Source organism: Phalacrocorax carbo, chromosome 5 (genome assembly GCF_963921805.1).
Source record: "Phalacrocorax carbo chromosome 5, bPhaCar2.1, whole genome shotgun sequence".
Taxonomy (NCBI): domain Eukaryota; kingdom Metazoa; phylum Chordata; class Aves; order Suliformes; family Phalacrocoracidae; genus Phalacrocorax; species Phalacrocorax carbo.
The window spans coordinates 66,798,486-66,817,940 of record NC_087517.1 but is presented as its reverse complement, the minus strand read 5'-3'; the positions used below and the strand labels follow the sequence as shown (position 1 = coordinate 66,817,940).

At 42.3% G+C, this 19,455-nt stretch overlaps 1 protein-coding gene across 2 annotated transcripts in view; it reads left to right on the top strand.

Moving 5' to 3' along the window:
• Positions 1 to 19,455, top strand: part of NELL1 (neural EGFL like 1) — a 304,980-nt gene that overhangs the window by 35,137 nt on the left and 250,388 nt on the right. For both annotated transcript variants that reach the window (XM_064452862.1, XM_064452861.1), the window contains exon 4: positions 8,142 to 8,312. In XM_064452862.1, the coding sequence (XP_064308932.1) occupies positions 8,142 to 8,312 (171 nt within the window). The remainder of the gene's footprint in view (positions 1 to 8,141; positions 8,313 to 19,455) is intronic.

Sequence of the window (19,455 nt, the reverse complement as noted above, 5' to 3'; positions counted from 1 at the left end):
TCCTGTTGCTGGGCACCACTGAAAGCAGCCCAGCCTGCCCCATCCTCTTGACACCCATCCTTCAGATATTTGTAGGTATTGATGAGATCCCCCCTCAGTCTTCTCTTCTCCAGGCTGAACAAACCCAGGTCTCTCAGCCTTTCCTCACAAGGGAGATGCTCCAGCCCCCTGATCATCTTGGTAGCTCTCTGCTGGACTTGCTCAAGATACGTGGCCGGGCCTCGAGAGGGTAGAAGGGAAAAAAGTTTTTGTGCAGAAATGTGTGGAATTTGTCATAAGAAATCACCGAAAAGCTGCTGAGTTAGAGAGCAAGATCAGAGGGAAGAACCTTTATTGTAAGGCCACAACGATTAGGGTAATTTGTTTTCAGATACTGTTGGTTGACTCAGGTGACAGACCTCATTACTTTAAAAGGCTATGTTCTCCTCTTTTGTTTTCATTAAAGTCTGGTGTTTAGAGATTATGGATTTGGGATTCCCCTAAGCTGAGTTCTTGCTGCACTGACGAGCGTGAGGGAGGGAGGGAGGGACGGGGGCTATGCTCTGCTGGGGTTACAGCTCTGCTGCGGCCTCTCTGGTCACACTGGCAGCTCCAGGCTTCTGTGTACCCACAGTGATCCCTGACCTAATGCCGGTTGCTGGTTAGCCTTCAAAAATCGACAGCCCCCATTCAGAAAGCCCTCAGATAAAAATGCTTTGTGGACTGCAAATGGTCCACGGGTGTGCTGGGGAAACTAACCTTTGGTCAGGGGTTGTGGGTGATGAGCCCTTCAAGGACTACTTCAGAGTGTAACTGTGGATTGTGCTCCTTGCTAGAGTTACAGTGATAGTACAAGGTGACTTGGTTGTGGAGCGCCGACATTAAAAAAAACAAAACTATTATTTTGTCAGGTTACTTTTCTGTCAGACCAGTTTATCGGGTTGACAGGCCTTATTGCAACTGAACAGCTAAATCTTGGTGCAAAGGATGAGGCAGGAATAAGCAGGCAGGAGACTGAGGCCATCTCTTCCAGGAGTGGCTTCCCTTTACTGCGAGACCAGCCTCTGCTTGTGAGGGAATACGAACGATCAAATTTCTTCCCTTACTTGGCCACTTCTTGCAGAAACCTACCTTTAGTAAAGGTGTCTTGGTTCTTGTAGGTGTTTGTGTCTATACATGTATGAGGGCATACACATATATAGGTGTTGGGTCGGTTGGTTTTGGTGTGGTTCCCCCCGACTCGAGGAATCATGACTTCACCTTACTTCAAATGATAGATTCTTTTCTGCCCTGCTGGCTCTGCTAGCTCTGAAGCCTGCTAAGATGCAGTACTTATTTTAGGTACACTGTGGTACTACCTACTTGATTTACTATGAATAGGGGAGAAACCAGGCCTTTTTAAGATAGTAGGCAGGTAGTAGCCACAGTGAAGGTAGATTTTTTTTTTTAGACATATGAAATGGAAACAAAAATGCTTAAGGTCAATCCTTACAACATATGCCATGAAAATGAGTAGCTGCTTTGTACCAGCTAAGACTCAAGCTGTCTTTTAGCTGGCAGGCAGAGATTGGGGTTACTTTTTTCTATGATCAAAGAAGAAAGTAAATTTGTATTTGGATGACCTTTGCCTAGTTGCAGGTACACAAATGCGTATATTGAGCATCATAAATGCTTAGTGCCTTGCAGCTTGCATGCCCAGCTGCTATTTAGAAGACTTGTAGAACAAAAGGCTGATCTAACGTGATTCCTGTTGTTCTCAGAGAGGTCTTGAATGGAAAAATAAGCATTAAGTTTTGGCTTATTTTGGATTTGCTTGTATAGGAGGAATACTTTTGGAATGCGGTAGGTGATGATAGAATCTTTGTCTGTGCAACATATGGGATTCAGCTTTTGCATCTTGTGTAGAAAGTTAATCTGATTTTTCAGCAAGATACCTTTATTGTCACACGTGATCCTTGTTCTATTCACGACACCTTTTGTGCTACCTGATGGCAGTCTGATTTTGCTCATAAGCTTTAATGATACCAGTACGTAATCTCTGCCACAGGAGTAAGTCTTTAATGCCACACAAGGGAAGATTTGCCACGTGTGGTTTTGCTCTGTATCCTCTCAATCTGTCCGTATTTAAACTAGCTGTAACAAGTAGCTTTGTATGGTTTGTAAGTATGCGTGTGTAGCGGGGGACTAGATCTGTACTCTTGAGCGTGTGAGAGCATTCCTTCAAAACCCAGTGTCTGACGATGCGTAATCCTTCAGAGCTTGGGATCTTACCCTGTCACTTTATAGTAACTAGGGTACAAGAACGGTGCCTGTGGAAGTGACTGAAATATTTGCCTTGACGGCTGTAACTTGTTCTGATTTTGCATCTGCACAGAACCGTGGTGACAACTGCAAGGTGAGTGTTTACTTTTGTTTGAAGTCAGACGCCTCTGTTGTTTCAGAGGCACTGCTTTTGCTCTGTATGGCTTCCCTGACAGTGGCGACGGTCTTGGGCATGTGCCTGCCAGCTTATCTGCGGCAGAGCGTACCCAGCGCACGCTCTTGGCCTGACTTGCTTTCCACTGGGGAGTGTTAGAACAAGATCTCCGTTTCTTTTGTGTTGCTGTCCAGGCCGAGCCGCTTGGCAGTACAACCGAAATAGCAATTTGCTGTGTGTACCCCTGCGCATGCAGACTCGATCGGTGGTAAGAAACAGTGAAAGGCCAAAAGTGTAATGATCTGTGATTCATCACAGAATGCCTGTAGACTGCAAATCCTGAAACCTGTGTGATAATGGATGCAGATTCGTTGGCTGTTTGTCTCTGAATACATCAAAATGAGTTTCTGCAAAAATGCTAAGGCACAGTCTTGCCTGAAGCCTTTTTTATTGTTAAACATCATTAAATGTTCTGATATTCTGCTTGGCACGATGCTATTGTGAAATGAAAAAGCTATATGCACAAACATATCCAAGTAGGCAAATTTGAGCAGAAGTTTTCCAAACTTCTAGCTGATGACATCTCTGAACTTTCCTTGAATTTGCTTTACTATAAAAAATACAAGAAATTAAGCCTTGACCAGAATGACAAAACTTTCCAGAAGCTTCTGTTCAATAACAGCCTGATTCTTATTATGGCAGTGATTTTTTTTTTTCCAGCAGTTGAGAGACCTGATGTCATAGTGTTGCTGCAGCATGTGCAAGGTCAGTGGTGCTTCCATCCTTGAACTCCTGTGGTTTTGTGACCTTCTCCCACACAACGTTAAGCAGATGCACGAGTGTTTTGACTAGATGGCAACCCCAAGTTTGTACATATTCGCAGGGATGCCATCTGTGCCTGCTGCCTTGCCCTGGGACATCTGTTCCGTAGCTCTAAGAGCATCTGCTATAAGTGCTGGTGCTGCTCCTTGAAAGAGGCTGTGGGGCTTCATTTGGCACTTGATCAGGGATGACGGAAATTGTAAAGTCAGAATGGTATCTCTGCTTATGTTTGAAAGCGATGAGAAGATTTCCCGAATCGAATGCAAACAGTAGTTTTGGTTTAGTTCTTAGAGCTCTTATCAGAGCATTTAATCAGGATTGTGCTTACCAGATGGTGCCCTGTCTTCACTCTGGGATATTTTAGTGTCTCGTGATACGTGCTAGCGTTGTAAAGATAAGAACAAAAAGTGCTGTCTACACTAAGGAGATTCAGGAGGACACATATCCCAGAGCTCTTCCTGGGGTTCTGTCTTATTTGGGGTCTGTGAGCCTTCCCTCCTTTCACCACTTCCACAACCTGACAGCAGTAAAATCCTTGAATGGAACATGGTGGTGTTTGTCACAGGTTAAGATCACTGCTGTGGTAGATATGATGAATAGATGAATATGGTTCTTTAATGCAGATGGCGGATTAAGCCAACTCGCCTTATAGACGCACTTGGCTTTTTCTGCTTCAGATGTCTTTCGTGCTCTAATTTAATATTCATGATGATTTTTTTTTTGTCATTACATCCACAGCAGCTGTTTCCAGCTTACAGTATACTTTTAGACGCCTTTTTCTCCTGATCTGGAAGTGGAATGAGCTGTGAAATTCACAGTTAAATATTCACTATGGTCATGACTAAAAAGGGTGGCGGGCGGCAAGACATTAACCATCACTGACTCAGGCTTTATCCTCTCATAACAATATTCACGTGTGAGGTACACGGGGGTTGCAAAAGTTGTCAGAAAGAATTGTAAAGCATCTTGAGTTGATTGTGGAATCATGCTGTCCTTCTGTAAAGCACATCGCACGATCTTAAAATATCCCAACTTTTTCTGATGTGCATAAAATTAGTCTGAATTTAGCAACATGTTTTTCTCATACGCATTGGGATTTGAACGAGAGACTGTGGACAGACCTATGAAAAGCATTTGAATTCTATAATTCTGTAAAAGAAGCCAGTGGTAGCTTACATACTTAGCAAATACGGAAATTCTAGTGGTGGGAAAATTTCAGCCAAGGTCATGCTATATCGTTCTGTAAACAGTGAGCTTTCTTAATACACGTGTTCTGAGAATTTAATCTGTCAAAAATGCATGTTACTTTTGATAGCGCCTGTTTAAAAATATAGAAAAAAATACATCCTCATTGAGAACTAACAAATAAACCAAGAGACCGTGACTCGGTGCTAACAAGCCGACAAGTAGATTATTGTCTCGCATCTCTCTCGGAAAAGGTCTTGAGGAGGGTAGCAGGGGGGTAGCTACAGTGGAGAGTTGCACACGGGCTTCGTGCAGATGTAATGCAGAAGCAGAACTAGTAATACTCGGGGATCTCCCTTGGGCTTTTCATACGGATCTCATGGCAACACAGAAAGTTCACACTTGCCTACTGATGATACATTTATTCAGGCGGTCCCAGATGCTTGCAGTCCTTTCAGGAACCCTGACTTGTGCTGTTTCTGTTTTCTTCTTCCTTGCAAAATACTGGGAAATACCTACAAAACACCTGTTAGAGATTAGTTTTTCTTGCCTCTTGTATGGTAGCTTCTGTTAATTTCCCCCTGTTGTTTACCTGTTAGTTTACAGTAGATAAAAAATTGTGCAATGGCATTTCGAGTCAAAGATGAGATAGACATTAAAAAAAAATCCATTTATTTTCTCTGGCTTTACTAATTACTTTCTCACAGGTTGGTGATTTCTCGCCTAAGCTTATGCTTTTCCACTCATTTGTCTTCAATTCCACAATTTGCAGATTAGAACTTGAACACAGAGTAGGCGCATTTATTTCCAGGAGTGAATGGTCTTTATGTCATTGCTTTTCCTCCAGAGGAGGAAAGAAAAGATGACGTTTGCTGTTGAGAAAGCGATTTGCACGTGAATTATATTCTGGTAAAGAAAAGACAGCTACACCTTCTGAACTGTGAAGAGTGTGTGTAGTCAAGATTTCGATGTGAATTTGTGCATCTTTTTTTTTAAAAAAAAAATCAGTGCAAGAGTGTTGGTTTATATTGCCTTGCGTTTTTTAAATACTTAGGCTGGATATATGCTGGGCTGATCCAGCGAGTTTCTGCTGTTGGGATTTTGTTGGCAGCTGTTTACTGATGTTTGAGCGTAACCGCTGCTTATTTGCACTTGTGGAAGGGTGGTGAAAAACATGTGCAGAATTTGTCTGCTGACATCCTCCTCTCCTGTCACTGAAGAGGTAAAATGTGGTGTTTTATATGGTCCTGTGGCACTTAGCAGTGTATTAGGTGTATGTACAGGAAAACATTAGTACTGGCTTTTAGAGTAAATTTTAACTAACTACTTCTGTATTAAATAAATTAGTCAGGAGATTGACTCTGTGTGTGAGCAACAAGCTGTTTTTACTCCTGAAGTAACTATTGACATTAAAGATGACAAACTAGATTGCTCTGCAATTCCCTATGCTGCTCAAATAATAGAGCAGAGACATGATTAAGTACATATCTGACTGACCTTTCCAGGGCTGGACTGTTGCCTTTTTATTAACAAACACAACAGTGTGTAGTAAGCGATTAGTTCTGTGGCTATAAGGTATTATGAAGAATGACTGCGGGAAGCGATGTGCTTCCTGCAACAGGAGCTTGCCTTGCTCTCAGGCTCTTAAGCTTCTACGATCAACCATGTAAATATATATATATATTTATACAAATACTTTGTGCGTGAGAGAGATACCAGAATGTTATGTAGCTTTCCCTCATTTTTTTTTTTTTAAGTTTTTTGCCTCAGTGCTGCTTATCTGAACAAAAGAGAGAAAATCTCTTTAATGGCTTCCTTTTGTGCTTTCACAGCAGATGGCAATTATGAAATGTTTAACTTTGTAAGTACGACTTCATTGGCAGTACTTGTTCTAGCGCTTTCCTGGCTTGAAAACACCAGCAGCATTCTGTATCTTCTGTATATTGACTGCGCTCTTACTGAGCATCAAAATAATAGTAAAAACAAAAAAATCTTCTCCAGACTTTTTATGAATGTAATTTAGGTACCTCAGTCGGGGCGGTGGTGGCGGTAGTTGCTAATCAACATTATGCTCTCTTGTTTAGAAAATTCCTGTTTCTCTGCCCTCCTTGTGCCTTTATGTGCATGAAGCGGGCCAGTTCCTTCACAACACCAGCCTTCCTTATTTTTTCCACTCCGTACTGCGTCCATGTTATCTGTACATATGCCTGCTGCGTTTTCATTCAGCTGTGGTTTTGCCGTTGTCTCCTTGCGACTGTTATGTTCGCCACTGGAGACTTTGATTCCGGCGATCTTGTAATGCTTATATGTTGCATGAAAAATGTAATGGCAAGGCATTGGCACGATGGAGGAGGGCTTCGGTTTCTCTTTTGGGTCAACATCTATTGGTTGGAACGTCTAGGTGTTCCCCTTCCCAGTCTGTTGTGACCTTTCGCGCGTGTTCCCAGTGAGTGTTTTATCTCATAAGTGCGTTCCTCCCGAAGAACTCTGTTTTTCAGTTATGTTTTAAAAAGCCTCCACTTCACCGGTAAGAGCTGTTCTTGATGAAGTGCTCACACCTCATGTAACCCTTGTGCACACTGGCTATTACGGTCTGTGTACAGCCGAGCGGTGTGAAAGGCTTGTGCCAAAAGGAAAATCGGCACCTGGATCCTTTTTTTTGTTACATTAATTTTTTTGGAAGTGGATTTCATTACTGTAATTATTTATTTTATTTTTTACCCCAAACTAGCATCTCTCATCTGCCATGTAGAATTGGTGTTGTCCAGCAGGGAAAAACATAATGCCGTGGAGGTAGATGCAGGTAGGGACTAGCAGGACAACCTAGCATCTGCACTTAGTTGTAGAGTTATGTCTACTCTAAAAGGAGGTCTGCATCTCCTTCTTTCTGTATCCTTCTTTTCAGCAGGAAAAAGAGCACCTTGATTTGATATGCTGTAAATACTCTGTGTGATCTGAGGTCCGAGAGAAGGCTTCACTATTCACACTGTCAGGGCTTCATTCACCCTAGAAGGAGGATTGGCTCTTCCCGCCGGCGCGAAGCCAGCTGGTAGCCGTACTTTGTTAGCTCTCCTATGACCGTTCTCTGGTGACAACTGTCTGATGGTTTTGATTGTGCATGCCAGGTGTTGAGACACCTAATCTAGCTGGGAGGCTTGGTTCCCTTGTAAAGCTGAACAATTACAGCTGTAACAATAAAAGAAGAGGAATTAAGCACAATTGCATATGGGGGAGTCCTAAAAGCAAACGAGTTTTTAAAAAGTGAATTTGGAAATAGTAAATACAAATTTAATGATCACCTGGTGCTCCCTTACCTTAATGGCTTTTGTTTGTTCGTTGGTAATATGTGCAATTCTTTACTTTTGCGTCTCCTACAAATCCTACCTTCATACAAAACGTTTTGGCGAAAAGAGTCAGGATCATTTTCTTGTGGTTCAACCTGTTCTGTGGGTAAAACGAGGACCTCCAGTGCCCAAGACTATCAAATGCTGTTTTGAACGTGAGCCGTTTGCGCATAAATGGTATTGCTAACTTTGTAATGCACCGAATGAGTAGTCTTGTCGCTTTCTCTTCTAAAAAATAAACTAGTAGCTAATTCATGCTGAGTAACCTCTTCAGATTGTAACCTTCCATGTGGTGTTTGCTTAGAGAAGTCTGTGAATGTAGAAGAAAGTAACAGAAGCAAGAAATAAACAAAAAAAATTGAATGGATTTTTTTTTTTAAATGTTTTAAATACAGCTATTTTGAACTGGAGAGCAGTGGCCTACGGGATGAGATTAGATATCACTACAGGTTTAACGGGAAGTCAAGAACAGAGGTGTTCCCGTACCGTCTGGCAGATGGACAGTGGCACAAGATTGCTGTGTCTCTTAGTGCATCCCACCTTCTGCTCCATGTGGACTGCAACAGGTAAGAAAATATGTTCAGTAATTTATATTTCTTTAAAAAATGCTCTCTGCTTACACAGAAAGAAAATTGGAAAAGGACGTTTTTTAAAAATATCTAATTTAAACTGCCATGGGATAAGAAAATAAAGCATTAAAATGAAACGATTCATTGTGATTATGAAGAAATGTGGAAAAGGTTGATTGCTGACTGGGGAGTATTAAATGCATCTCTAGTTTAGGCAGTAGCGGATGTTATGTTTGACTGTGATTGCATTTAAGGGTGATAGATTGGCGTGCAGTCTGTTCTGTTGTGAGCTGCTTCACTCGGCATACCTGAAAACTTGGAGAAGAGATAGACATGTCAGAGGTATTTTAATTTTATTTTACATAATCAGGAAGTGCGCTTTTTACCGGTTCCCCCCACCCCGCTGCCCCACTTGGGAAAAACCCGGAATCTTCTTTTTGCATGTCTAGAGCTGGTGCTTTTTGTTTTCTGAAGGGTATTCTGTCTGTCATTGCACTTCTTTCCTTTAGAAGTCTTGAAGGCAACAAGATGGCAGATTGTCAGGATTTCAAGGAATAAAAAGCAGCAAATCTAGGATGTCTCTTCCCTGGAATCTCTCTTCTCTTGGGCTTGATCTCACAATGTATTGAAGACTTTGGCTTTTGCTAACTTAGCGGTCGATGATGAAACTTAGAAAACTTGAAATTGCGACCTTCAAAATAGTCTTTAGGAATGAGGAAAATGATCTGAAATGAATGTAAAAATATCTTCTGCCTTCAGTGAGAAGATGAGCATATGCATTTTGGGATTGTGACACTTAAATGGATGGGGTGACGGTAGCAGATATTTCTTTCTAAAGTGTTCATTTTGTTCAGGCAGGCAGAATAAAGTTATGCGGTTTTTATGGAAGTGTGCGGTATAGGAACATTTGAAAAAGTTTTAATTTTGACCAAAGTTGTTATGAGATACTGTTTTGAGAAGAAAGTTACAACCATTTTCTGCAACTGCATTAACTACTGACAGTAAAAATCTAATTTGAAGGAAGGTTGCTTATTGAATCCTTTCATTTGGACCCTCGAAGCAATTAATGCTTAGAGTAATTTTAATTTCATTGAGGCATAAAATCTGTAATTTGTAGAGACCGTCTTCATTTCAGTCATCTGATTTATTTACCTTACCATTATATGTTTCTGTTATTATTTCTTCGCTTACAACAGTATAATTTTTGTCTGTTTATTTGCATATTGGGTTTTGGGGCAAGTCTTCATTATCTCCAAGGTGGGTTTTTGTTTTTTTTTTACGAACAGCAAATGTATTTTAGGAAGACTCTTTTTAGCAGATTGTTTCACTGGCTGCCTTCTTGCATACAATGTGAGAGGAAGACAACACAAAAAGCCTGCCTGGTGCAGTCTGTCCAGGGAGAAGAGAGCTGCACAGAGTCATGGTTGTGACCTGATTTTCTTTACAGCAGCAGGCAGCAACAGATAAATACAAATTCAGAATGAGCTGTGCTGTCATAGGAGGTGATAAATGTGTATTGCTGTCTCTGTCAGGTAGCCCTAAACAGGGCTGATCCATCTAAGAGTTGCCCTTAAGGTGGCACATCTCAAGGCTGCTCTCAGCATAAATCCATACCTAAATGCCTCTACTTGGCTGAGAATTTGTGGTAGTTTATGACAACTCCTGGGGAAAAGAAAGGGGAATAGTTTAGAAAGCATGGCCTGAGGGCAGATCATAGAAGAAGTTTAAAAGGTGGAGGAAAAAGAACCAGGCAAGTCTTTTAAGTTCCTGACTCAGCTGTAGCATATTATGGTATTACAGTTTCCTGTATTATCTCTGTGACCCCTCTTTGTGCTCAGAAGAGGAGCCAACATCTCGTTCATCTCTGTGCTAGCATTTACAGATGACGGTACAATAAGCGTCAAAAGATGTGAAAATGAAGAGCCAGCCGGTGAGGGGTACTTCTGGGCACTGTGGACGATCCTGAGCCTCCCTCATGTTAGTGCTAGGAAAGCTGCAGCTGAAAGTATGCAGAGTCCAGTCTGGAGAGCTGTAGACTCTACACATAAATGTCTCCATTTTAGGCTGGTGTGGTGTCGCTGCCTCTCAGCAGGGTTCTAATACTTCTGCAGACTTAGTTGAATCACAGGGAAAGAGAATATGACCGCAGTTAGTAGATTCACCTGTCCCACTTCCTGCAGAGGTTCGGTGTCATCAGAACAAGGCTTTAACTTGAAATGTACCTAACTAGTTAAAGAAGTTCTGTGCTTTTCACTTTTCTTTCCAGTGTAAAGGAAAGGAAAAAAAATAAAAAACCAAAGCCAAAAAGGGAAACAAAGACCAACAAAATTAATCCCTTGGATTCCTACCGGATTTCTTTAACAGGGTTGCAACATTGCTTCCTTACAGTTACGCATGGACGTGTATAAATGCATTATTTCTTTTTGTTTAGGGCTATGGCAGTATGTTATATATTTGGAAGGCTATTCTGAGTGAGCGATTTGTGAACGCAGTGTTATTTAAGTTAACCGATATCTGAGAGTGCATTGAAAATGTTTGCGCTAGGGAAAAATATCCAGCCACAACCTGGTTTTGCAGCAGGGTTTGTATTGATACCCAAAGCTAGCCTCTGGCCTCCCAAAACTTGAGTAGATCAGGAAGTACTGGAGATGAAAGTTGTAATTTGTAAACAGAAAGTCGAATCTACTTTTACTTTTCCCAGCGTTATCACCCGCATTACTCTGATTTGTAAAATTGCTTTGACATTTGGCACTTGATTGTCTTTTGGATTCAGTTCAAAGTCGACTTTGTTTTTCAGACCTGGATAAGTTAGGGAAAAGTACTTGAGAACTGGTAAAAGCCTTTAGTGCTTTTAAGAGTCATCTTTAAAACAGTGTAATTGCCTCTGTTCTAATGAGATGTAATATGGTGGGGGAGGCATACGTATCAAAGGAGGTATATTTGCTGAAGTACATGTCCTTTTGAAATCAGCTCCTGCAGCATCCTACTTGCTCCTTCTGGTGCTCCCTAAAGCACAAGGAGTAAGAAGGAGTAAGAATTGTAGCTGAGGTTGATGCTACAGCTGGGAGCTCCTGACACAGGAAGATAACTTCGAGTCCAGACCAAAAACCTGTTGAATGCCGCTGGACTCTTCTTACTGGCTTGGAGAACCTTTGTGCTGGGCCGAGGCAGTACCCTCTAGCCAGGGATACATCTCGGACAACTGGTGTAATAAGCAGGGTGGGTGCTTGGTAACATGCTTTTAACCTTCCAGTAAGGTTCAGAAAGCTTAGAGAAATGAAAGGACTGTATTAATTATGAAGGTACAACTGATGCACAAGTAAAACCTGTGCTGGATGTAACATGGACATTAAGTACGCTACTGTTAATTGCCTTGCATCTCCGATGCCGAGTCCACTAGTGGTGAAAAAATCTTGTTTCAAAACGTTGGGTTTGTGTAGGATCCGTGTTCTCCCACTCTAGGGGAAAGGGGCTTTCTAGTGAGCGTTTCAGTTGAGGTAGAGCAACTGTGTCATTGTCACAGGGTCCTTAAATAACCTATGGCACTAAAATAGGTTAATATATAATGAAACTAAAACAGGTTAATATATAATGAAATAAACTCTGCCGTGCACCTTCCTAAATCTGACCTCTTAGGGGAGCAGAGGTGAAGGATCCCGCTGTTCACACCTACAAGCCCAGGAGACTGTCGTAGTCCTACAAGAGCTGGCGTTTGTCTTCACTTTACCGGGAATTAGTTTGAACTGCAGAGACTGGAGCGCTGCCCGTGGTAGCTGACTGTCCGCCGCAGGGCTTGCCCCCGACAGCAGTAACTACACAGAAAAATGTTACGTTTAATAGTGTTAAGAGCGAGGGAGTAGCACGGAGCCTACAATTTAAGAGGTGGTAGGTACTGTATCAAAATGTATTTACTGACAACTTATTTAAGAGCTATAAATTCTAAATTGCTCTCAGTGTGTCTAATTAATCTGGGGAGGTAAGCTTGAAGGCTGCTTGGTTTAGGTTGATATTTTTATTGTTTTGTTTCTCGTTAACCACATTGCTACAAAGGTACTCACCTGCTCAGACAGTATCAGTATTCCTTTACTCCAACTCTGTCTGCAGACGTAAAAGGGAGAAAGGCACTTTGCTGCAAAAATTAATGCTTTTCAGTGAAAATATGTGCTGGAGTGCCTCTTACTATGAATACAGCCTGTGGTTTTGATGGATATTCTCAGCTGTTTGATGGAGGGGGTTGGTAAAAGCGTAAGAGAATAGATTATAAAACCGGAGCAGGCTAGGAAGTAGTCTCCAACTGAAAAAACATGTTGTCTGCTTCTTTTATGTTTCTCCTGATAGAACAGAGCATTAGGGAATAAAAAATGCATGAGCAGTGAGAACTTTTTAATTGGAAAAATAAATAAATTAAAGCAACATAGTCCAAATATGGGAATCCAAGACCTCTGAGTTCTTATAAATAAGGTATTCTGGCTGCCAACCTGAGGTTTTCAACTTACCTAAACGAAGTCCTATGACTTCAATTAAAATGTAATAAATTTGAAGAAGGTTCAGGGATGTATTTAAAAGACGGATTCTCTGCTTTGCTTACTGTAAAACACTTTCTCGAGAGAGAGAAGATGGCATGGTGGCACTGTTATGCAGCTAGGTAACTTACTCTCAACATTTGGATATGATTCTGTGACCCAGATTGCTTCTTCATTCTTTAAGCTGTAGCAGAAGCTGTCAGAGAAATGGTGGCTTGGGTAGAGCGCTATAATTGTGCAGTACAGGTGGACCCAACTTCAGATCTGTGGTATTGTGGATGGGAAGTTAATTTTTCACCTACCGATATAGCCTTTCCATCAAACAAAAGGGACTAAACTTTTGAGCGTAAGAGAGATCTCCAGCTGGCACATCAAGTCAGCTGCTGTCAGGCCTGTATCATTACAGTTATTGTAGTTAGGCTGCAAGGAAATCTCCAGGATGCATTTGGCATTACTTGAGAAAAGATTAATTTTTTTAAAAGAAGGTTTTTTTAATAGTCAGGAGTTTTCATTGAATGGTTAATGCATCAGCAGAATGGTATATAGGTGGGACGGAAGACTGAAGGATGATGTGTCTTAACCCAGACCCTAATTAGGATGAAAATGTATTTTTTTCTCATCCTAGATGTATCAGCTGAACTTTTTTTGCATACTGCATTGATAGAATTGGGACAAGGCCAGGTGTATTTATGGAAGTGCTGAAAAAGTACTATAGAAAACAAATGACAGCAATCTGTACCTCTGCCTGGCTCTCTTGGGTCCTTTGACCACCCCTAGAAGGCAGCGACCACCTCGAGCCTGTACCAGTACGTGGGGCCCTGTGCTGCGGCAGAGGCCTCACATAGCTCCGGCTCAGAGCGGAGCAGCATCTGCTCTGGTTTCTTTGAGGAGCTGATCCAGGTTCTGCTGATGCCAGGTACTGAAGAGCTGAATTCAGCCTCTGGAGGCTTTGTTATAGGTCTTTGATGGGAGCTTGTGGCGCACTCCTGAGCTTTAGGGACCTGTGGAGCCAGAGTTTGGTAGCTGCAAAGCCCAACTACTTGTGAATATAGACTTAACGGTGTTTTTTTCTTCTTTTCTAATTTAGAACTGGTGACTTGCGGTGCTTTCTGGTGAATTGACAGTGTTGATAGGCAGGTTGATGACTTCAACAGGGCAGGAATAATGTGTTATGCTTTACCATTGGCATCTTGCATTCATTTTATTTGTATGCTCTGGGTGTCTCAGAGAGAGAGGATGGATAATGGTAGAGGAAATAATCTTAAATCAAGACCGACAAGCCTCAGATGATTTTGTCATTTCCTAAAGTGCATGAATAGGTGTATTATCCCATTCTCAAATATTTTTTGCATTGGTCCAATATACATTTAGGGTTGTTTTTTTAATGTCAGAGCAATAAACCCTTAAATTGGGGTGATTTACTTAAAAGAGCAGTCTCTGAAAATTTAGCCTGCATAGTTTGAAATGTATCTGGATATTTCTTTCTATGGATTTTTTTTCAGGGGAAATCTCCTGTTACTTGGTTCTATTTTCTTTTCATTTATCAGAGTGCTGATGGAGGTCATATGGACAGGGAGGCGATCATGGTAATTTGAGAATCAACCAGATAGAGCAAATGTTTTGGGTTTTTTCCTTTCAGATTATAAAAACAATTATCTTGCTCCAGCCAGGCAGATTAACCGAGATCCAAAACATAAATGAACTCTTCCGTTTGAAGTGCTTAGCTAAACTCTGGAGCTGAGAACTGGAAGTCACATAGGGTATTACTGGAGCTGAATTGAAAAATGGTAGTGTAATTTTAGTTAAATACTTTCTATAAAAGCATTGGACCTTTTCTGAAGAGCGGGCGAGAGCCCCTCTGAACTATTTACAAAGTGACGTGAGATCTGAGTCTCCGCACCGCAAATAGTACAGAGTCTTTCCAAACGATCTGAAACCTCCCGAGTGCTGTGGGGCTTGAGAGGGCGACACAGCAAACGGGGCTGAGACCGCTGGAGTTGGTGAAACCAGCTCGGAGTTTTCTGAAGTGGTTTAGTTCTTGGGGAGTCTGTCTTTGACAATTTAGAACAGCAATAATTCCCCAAAGGTAATTCTTTATGGAAGTCTGATCTTGTCAAAACCCTCAAGTTGACTGCAGGGAGGTGGAGACTGCTTGACTGCAGATATTGCTACCCAAAACCCGACAGTCCCCATCGTTGCACCACGTGGTGACAGAGTAAACTGATAACGCTGTAGTGACAGATGAGTGCAGGAGTAGTCACGGTTGTTCTTTGGATAGGGGGAGCTGCGGGCACGTGGGGTGCTCGGAGGTGGAAGGTGTCAAGGCCTGGAAATGCTGTGTGTGGCTGTCGTGGCTCTGGGGTGTTCAGTGATGGCATGGATTTTGCTGCAGCAGCATGGTGTCCCCTCTCCCTTCGCATGGCATGTAGAACCACTTGGCATATTTGCAGCCTTACCTGTGTGTGGGAGAGCTCTCTCCGGGCCTCGGTTATGTCCAGATGGTCCTGCAGTGTTTAAGGGGGTCAAGTGGGCTCAGTACTGAGTGTGGACACAACTGAGCTTCTGGTTCTGTGCTGTGGGGTGGGAGCTGCTTTGCAAATGTGCTGGTTGGGAGAACAGCAAAGGCAGTTCAGTCTCGTGTTTCAGACAGTAAGGTGTTGCTGGGAGTTGAGGAAGTACTCCATCTCTACACAGAAGTGTTTAGTGAGCTGGTGGTTGTGTTGGTTGTGTTTGTGTGTGTGTTTTTTTCTTTTTTCTTTTTTTAAAATAAAACATCAGATATTGGCCACTGCTTCTAGTTTAAATATTTCAGTGCCATGAAGAACCATTGTTGCGATCTGCATTACCAATGTAATAATACATCAAAGGAGCAGTAAGGTGAAAGTGCTAGTTTGGTCCTCAGCAGAGGAGTAAGTTAATGTGCCATTTCCAGTCCTGTAAGTTGTGTTCATATCTGAGACCAGTCAGTAATGAAGGAATCGGCAGAAGCTGCATTACTTAATTGAGCTGCAATTTTAGCGGCATTCCCTTCAGCATGTCAAAAGTGAAAGCAAATAACTAGCACTGTGTCAACTAATGCAACCAGAAGGACTTCCTCAGCCATAGCTGAACCTTTGTGTCATGCCAGCCACTTACCTTAAACTCAACTGAAAGATGTGCTGTGCAGAATCCCTGGGGTGAAATCCTGGCCCTGTTTAAGTCTGCAGTGAAAACTCTCATTGACTTCAGCTGAGCCATCCTTCCACCTGCCGAGCATGTCAGATGTTATGAGAAACGAGCTCCAAACCTGAGTGCTGTCCCTGGAGAGTGCTTTTCTGTCTGTCTGCCTGGCAGTTCCCATCAAAACTTAATTTTAGAATCAATATAATGGCTTGTTCTATGTTTACTGTATGTTTCATACACCTCCTCAGTCATGGCCAATTAGTTATTATGGAGCGAGTGCAATGTTCTCTTTCAAACCACTGAGGCTAAAATGGGCAGCTGGAAAATACCATGGGAAAATGGAGATGTGGGTTATCTGTTGAACCTGCAGGAAGAACTGAGGAAGACGGAATGAAGCGGCCCACTGTGGGGTTACGGGGACAGCGGCTAATGGGGAGGAGTGGCAGCTCCGGGGCAGGCTGAGCGCCGTTGCATGGTGCTGAGACACGGCTAATGAGAGGGCCCTGGCGGGAGTGTGGCAGCAAAGGCAGGGTGTTAACAAGGAAAGCCTGTGGTCCTCAGCCTGCAGGTACCTTCAGTCACGAAAGGAAATCGGCTCTGGAATATGGATGAGATTATTTTATGAATATACGCAAATGATTTAGTGATGACATGAACCCCTTGATGAGATGAACCTATGACAAGATACACTGTAAGGCGATTAACTTCTCAGCAGATTATTTTTTTGGACGGGGGCAAGAAGCTGTTTAGTAGAAAGGTTGTTTTTGACTGGCTTCCTTTTAAATTTATTTTCTGAAGCAGTGCAGAAAGGAGTTGGAGTCAAAAGCCTGCTTCTTCTTGTGGTTGCACTTGTCTTACTGTACCAGGCAAAGCGACTTTGGGGTTGAGAGTACCGTGCGACAGACAAGAGGAAGGCTGCACATATTTTGTGAAGAGGCGCTATTTCTAAGCTGTAACCTTACTGTGCTTCAGGTTCTGCTGTCATCGCTAGCTGCGAAGACCCGTGTGCTACAGATCTTGGGCCAGGGACCGGCACGTCCCTGTGTAATGCAGCGAGAAGTAACAAGCAAAGTTTCAGCACTACCAGTTCTCACTTGACAAGTCTCGTGACAAAGACCGAAAGTAATCTTAGATGTTCCCCTCCCCCCATGACAAAACGGAGGTGACATAAGCCATGTCACCATGGTTCTACCTCTTTGTTCTGGTAGAGTTTTATTTTGGGGTTAATTTTGCTGCAAGACTAGAAGTACCGGTGCTGCTTTGTGCCGTTATTATGATGCACGTTTTTACCCTCTTGCTTTCTCATGTAAGATAGGCTTAATCGCCTACTTCTTGTTTCACAGATACTTTAATATAGTTTTTAAAATCTCATAATCATCTCACTCTAAGGGCTTATTGTTTAATTTGTGGGAGAAGAGCTTTTCTTCTTTTTGTATCTTGGAAGAACCCATTGAATTAATTTCTCCTTATTTCTAGAATTTGTTTTTAACTGCTCAGTCTTGATTTACTGATATTGGGCATCTGGGATGTACTCTGAACATTTGGTTCGTCTGAGATGGGCTTTTGGTATGATGTTTGGTATGGTAACAAATGAGTGTGCTGTGCTTCTAGCTTTCTCGTTAACAGTTTGCTTTTTCAGTGTTCTGGTTTAGAACGTGATTCAAAGCTTGCTGAGGTTAAAGGGTATCTTTTAGTGACCCCATGAGTTTTAGTGTTGTCTTAATTTATAAGTGGATTTGTCTCCTTGTCTGTAGTGGATACTTGTGTGCATCATAAAAAAATCCCCAAACCTACTGCTACATGTTTTATGCTGTGGTACTCGGATAGAGAGAGTTGCTCACAAATGGTAAAAAGATGCCAAAATACCTTTGGTGAATCAGATATTTATTTGAAAAGTGGTATTTGAACCATGTGGGTCTCATCTCAATATGAAGATGTTTAAAGATATGTACCTAAATTAATATTAATTTATAAGAATTGTGGGCATTGATTTTTCTAAGAAAAGTCTGTGTATGTAGATGACATTTCCCTCAGCACGTACGGCGAGGCATTTTTTTTTGACCCAGACACCACCTTAAGCACTGTAGCCAAACAGGCTGAATACAGTAAAAACTGGCATCTTCACCGGAACCAGCAACAAATAAGTTCCTCTTGTGCTTCTGCTACCTCTAGTTTACTTGCAAGTTTTATGGGCAATGCCGGGACCATGAACCACATGCTGTTTACCTCAGATTTACTAGGTCAAAATGAACTTTCGGGAACACTAATAAAAGAAAAAGGTTGCTGTTGTGGTTAATGCTGGTAGGCAGCTATAAGCACAGCACAGCTGCTGCCCCCACAGCGGGGTAAGGAAGAGAATGGGAAAGATGAAAGTGGTGGTTGGGGCGGGGAGGGAAATGAATTGAGATAAAGACAGTTTAATAGGTAAAGCAAAAGCGGTGTGCACGAGCAAAGCAAAACGAGGAATTCATTTACTACCTCATATCAGCCAGCAGGTGTTTAGCTGTTCCCAGGAAAAACAGGGCTTTGTCTCACATAATGTTTACTTGGGAAGACAAATGCCGTAACTGTCCCATTGCCCCCGCCCCCAGCTTTCTCCTTTCCCCCAGTTGGTATTGCTGAGCACAGTACCGAATGGCATGGGGTATCCCTTAGGTCAGTGGGGGTCAGCTGTCCTGGCCATGTCCCCTCCGACCTTCTTGCGTACCCCCGCCTCCTCGCTGTTTGGGCAGCCTGAGAAACAGGAAAGGCCTTGATGCTGTGGAAGCACTGCTCAGCATTAGCTAAAACATGGATGTGTTATCAACACCGTTTTGGTCACAGACCCAAAATATAGCACCGTACCAGCTGCTGTGAAGAAAATGAACTCTACCCTAACCAAAAGCAGTGCAGTTGCCAAAGTTGAAATGTGCAATAACCATTTGGGTATAAAACTAGTTGGCTTGATACTGAAAATCCTGTATTTCTGTCCAAAAAATTATGGGTAGTGCATGTGCAGTAAAGTGCAAAGTGCTTTGGATACATCACGTGTAAGACTCAGTTGACCTCGTAGTTTGTCATAGTGGTGTGTGTCCCCCCCCCCCCCCTCCAACTCCTGAAAATCCTAAGCAAATGGACAAATTTCTATTTCTGCATAGAGTCTGATCCAAACTATTTTCTGGGTTTCTTGCACTTTCAGGAGTGCTATGTTTGTTGTATGAAGATGGATAAACACTCCAGCCTTGTAGACAGGCTGTTAGCCTACGGCTTAGACGCTCTTAAGACTGTTATCGTCAGGAATTAATTGTATCTATTTTGTCATTTGCAAATTATAGTTAATAATACGGACCTTGTTTGTAAAGGTGTTGGAATTCACCTCAGGATGTCCAGGTGAAAGATACCATACAGATGCAGTATACTGAGAAAGGCTGATTTCTGCCCTTCAAGTGGCCAATGCAATATCATTTAGTGAGTCC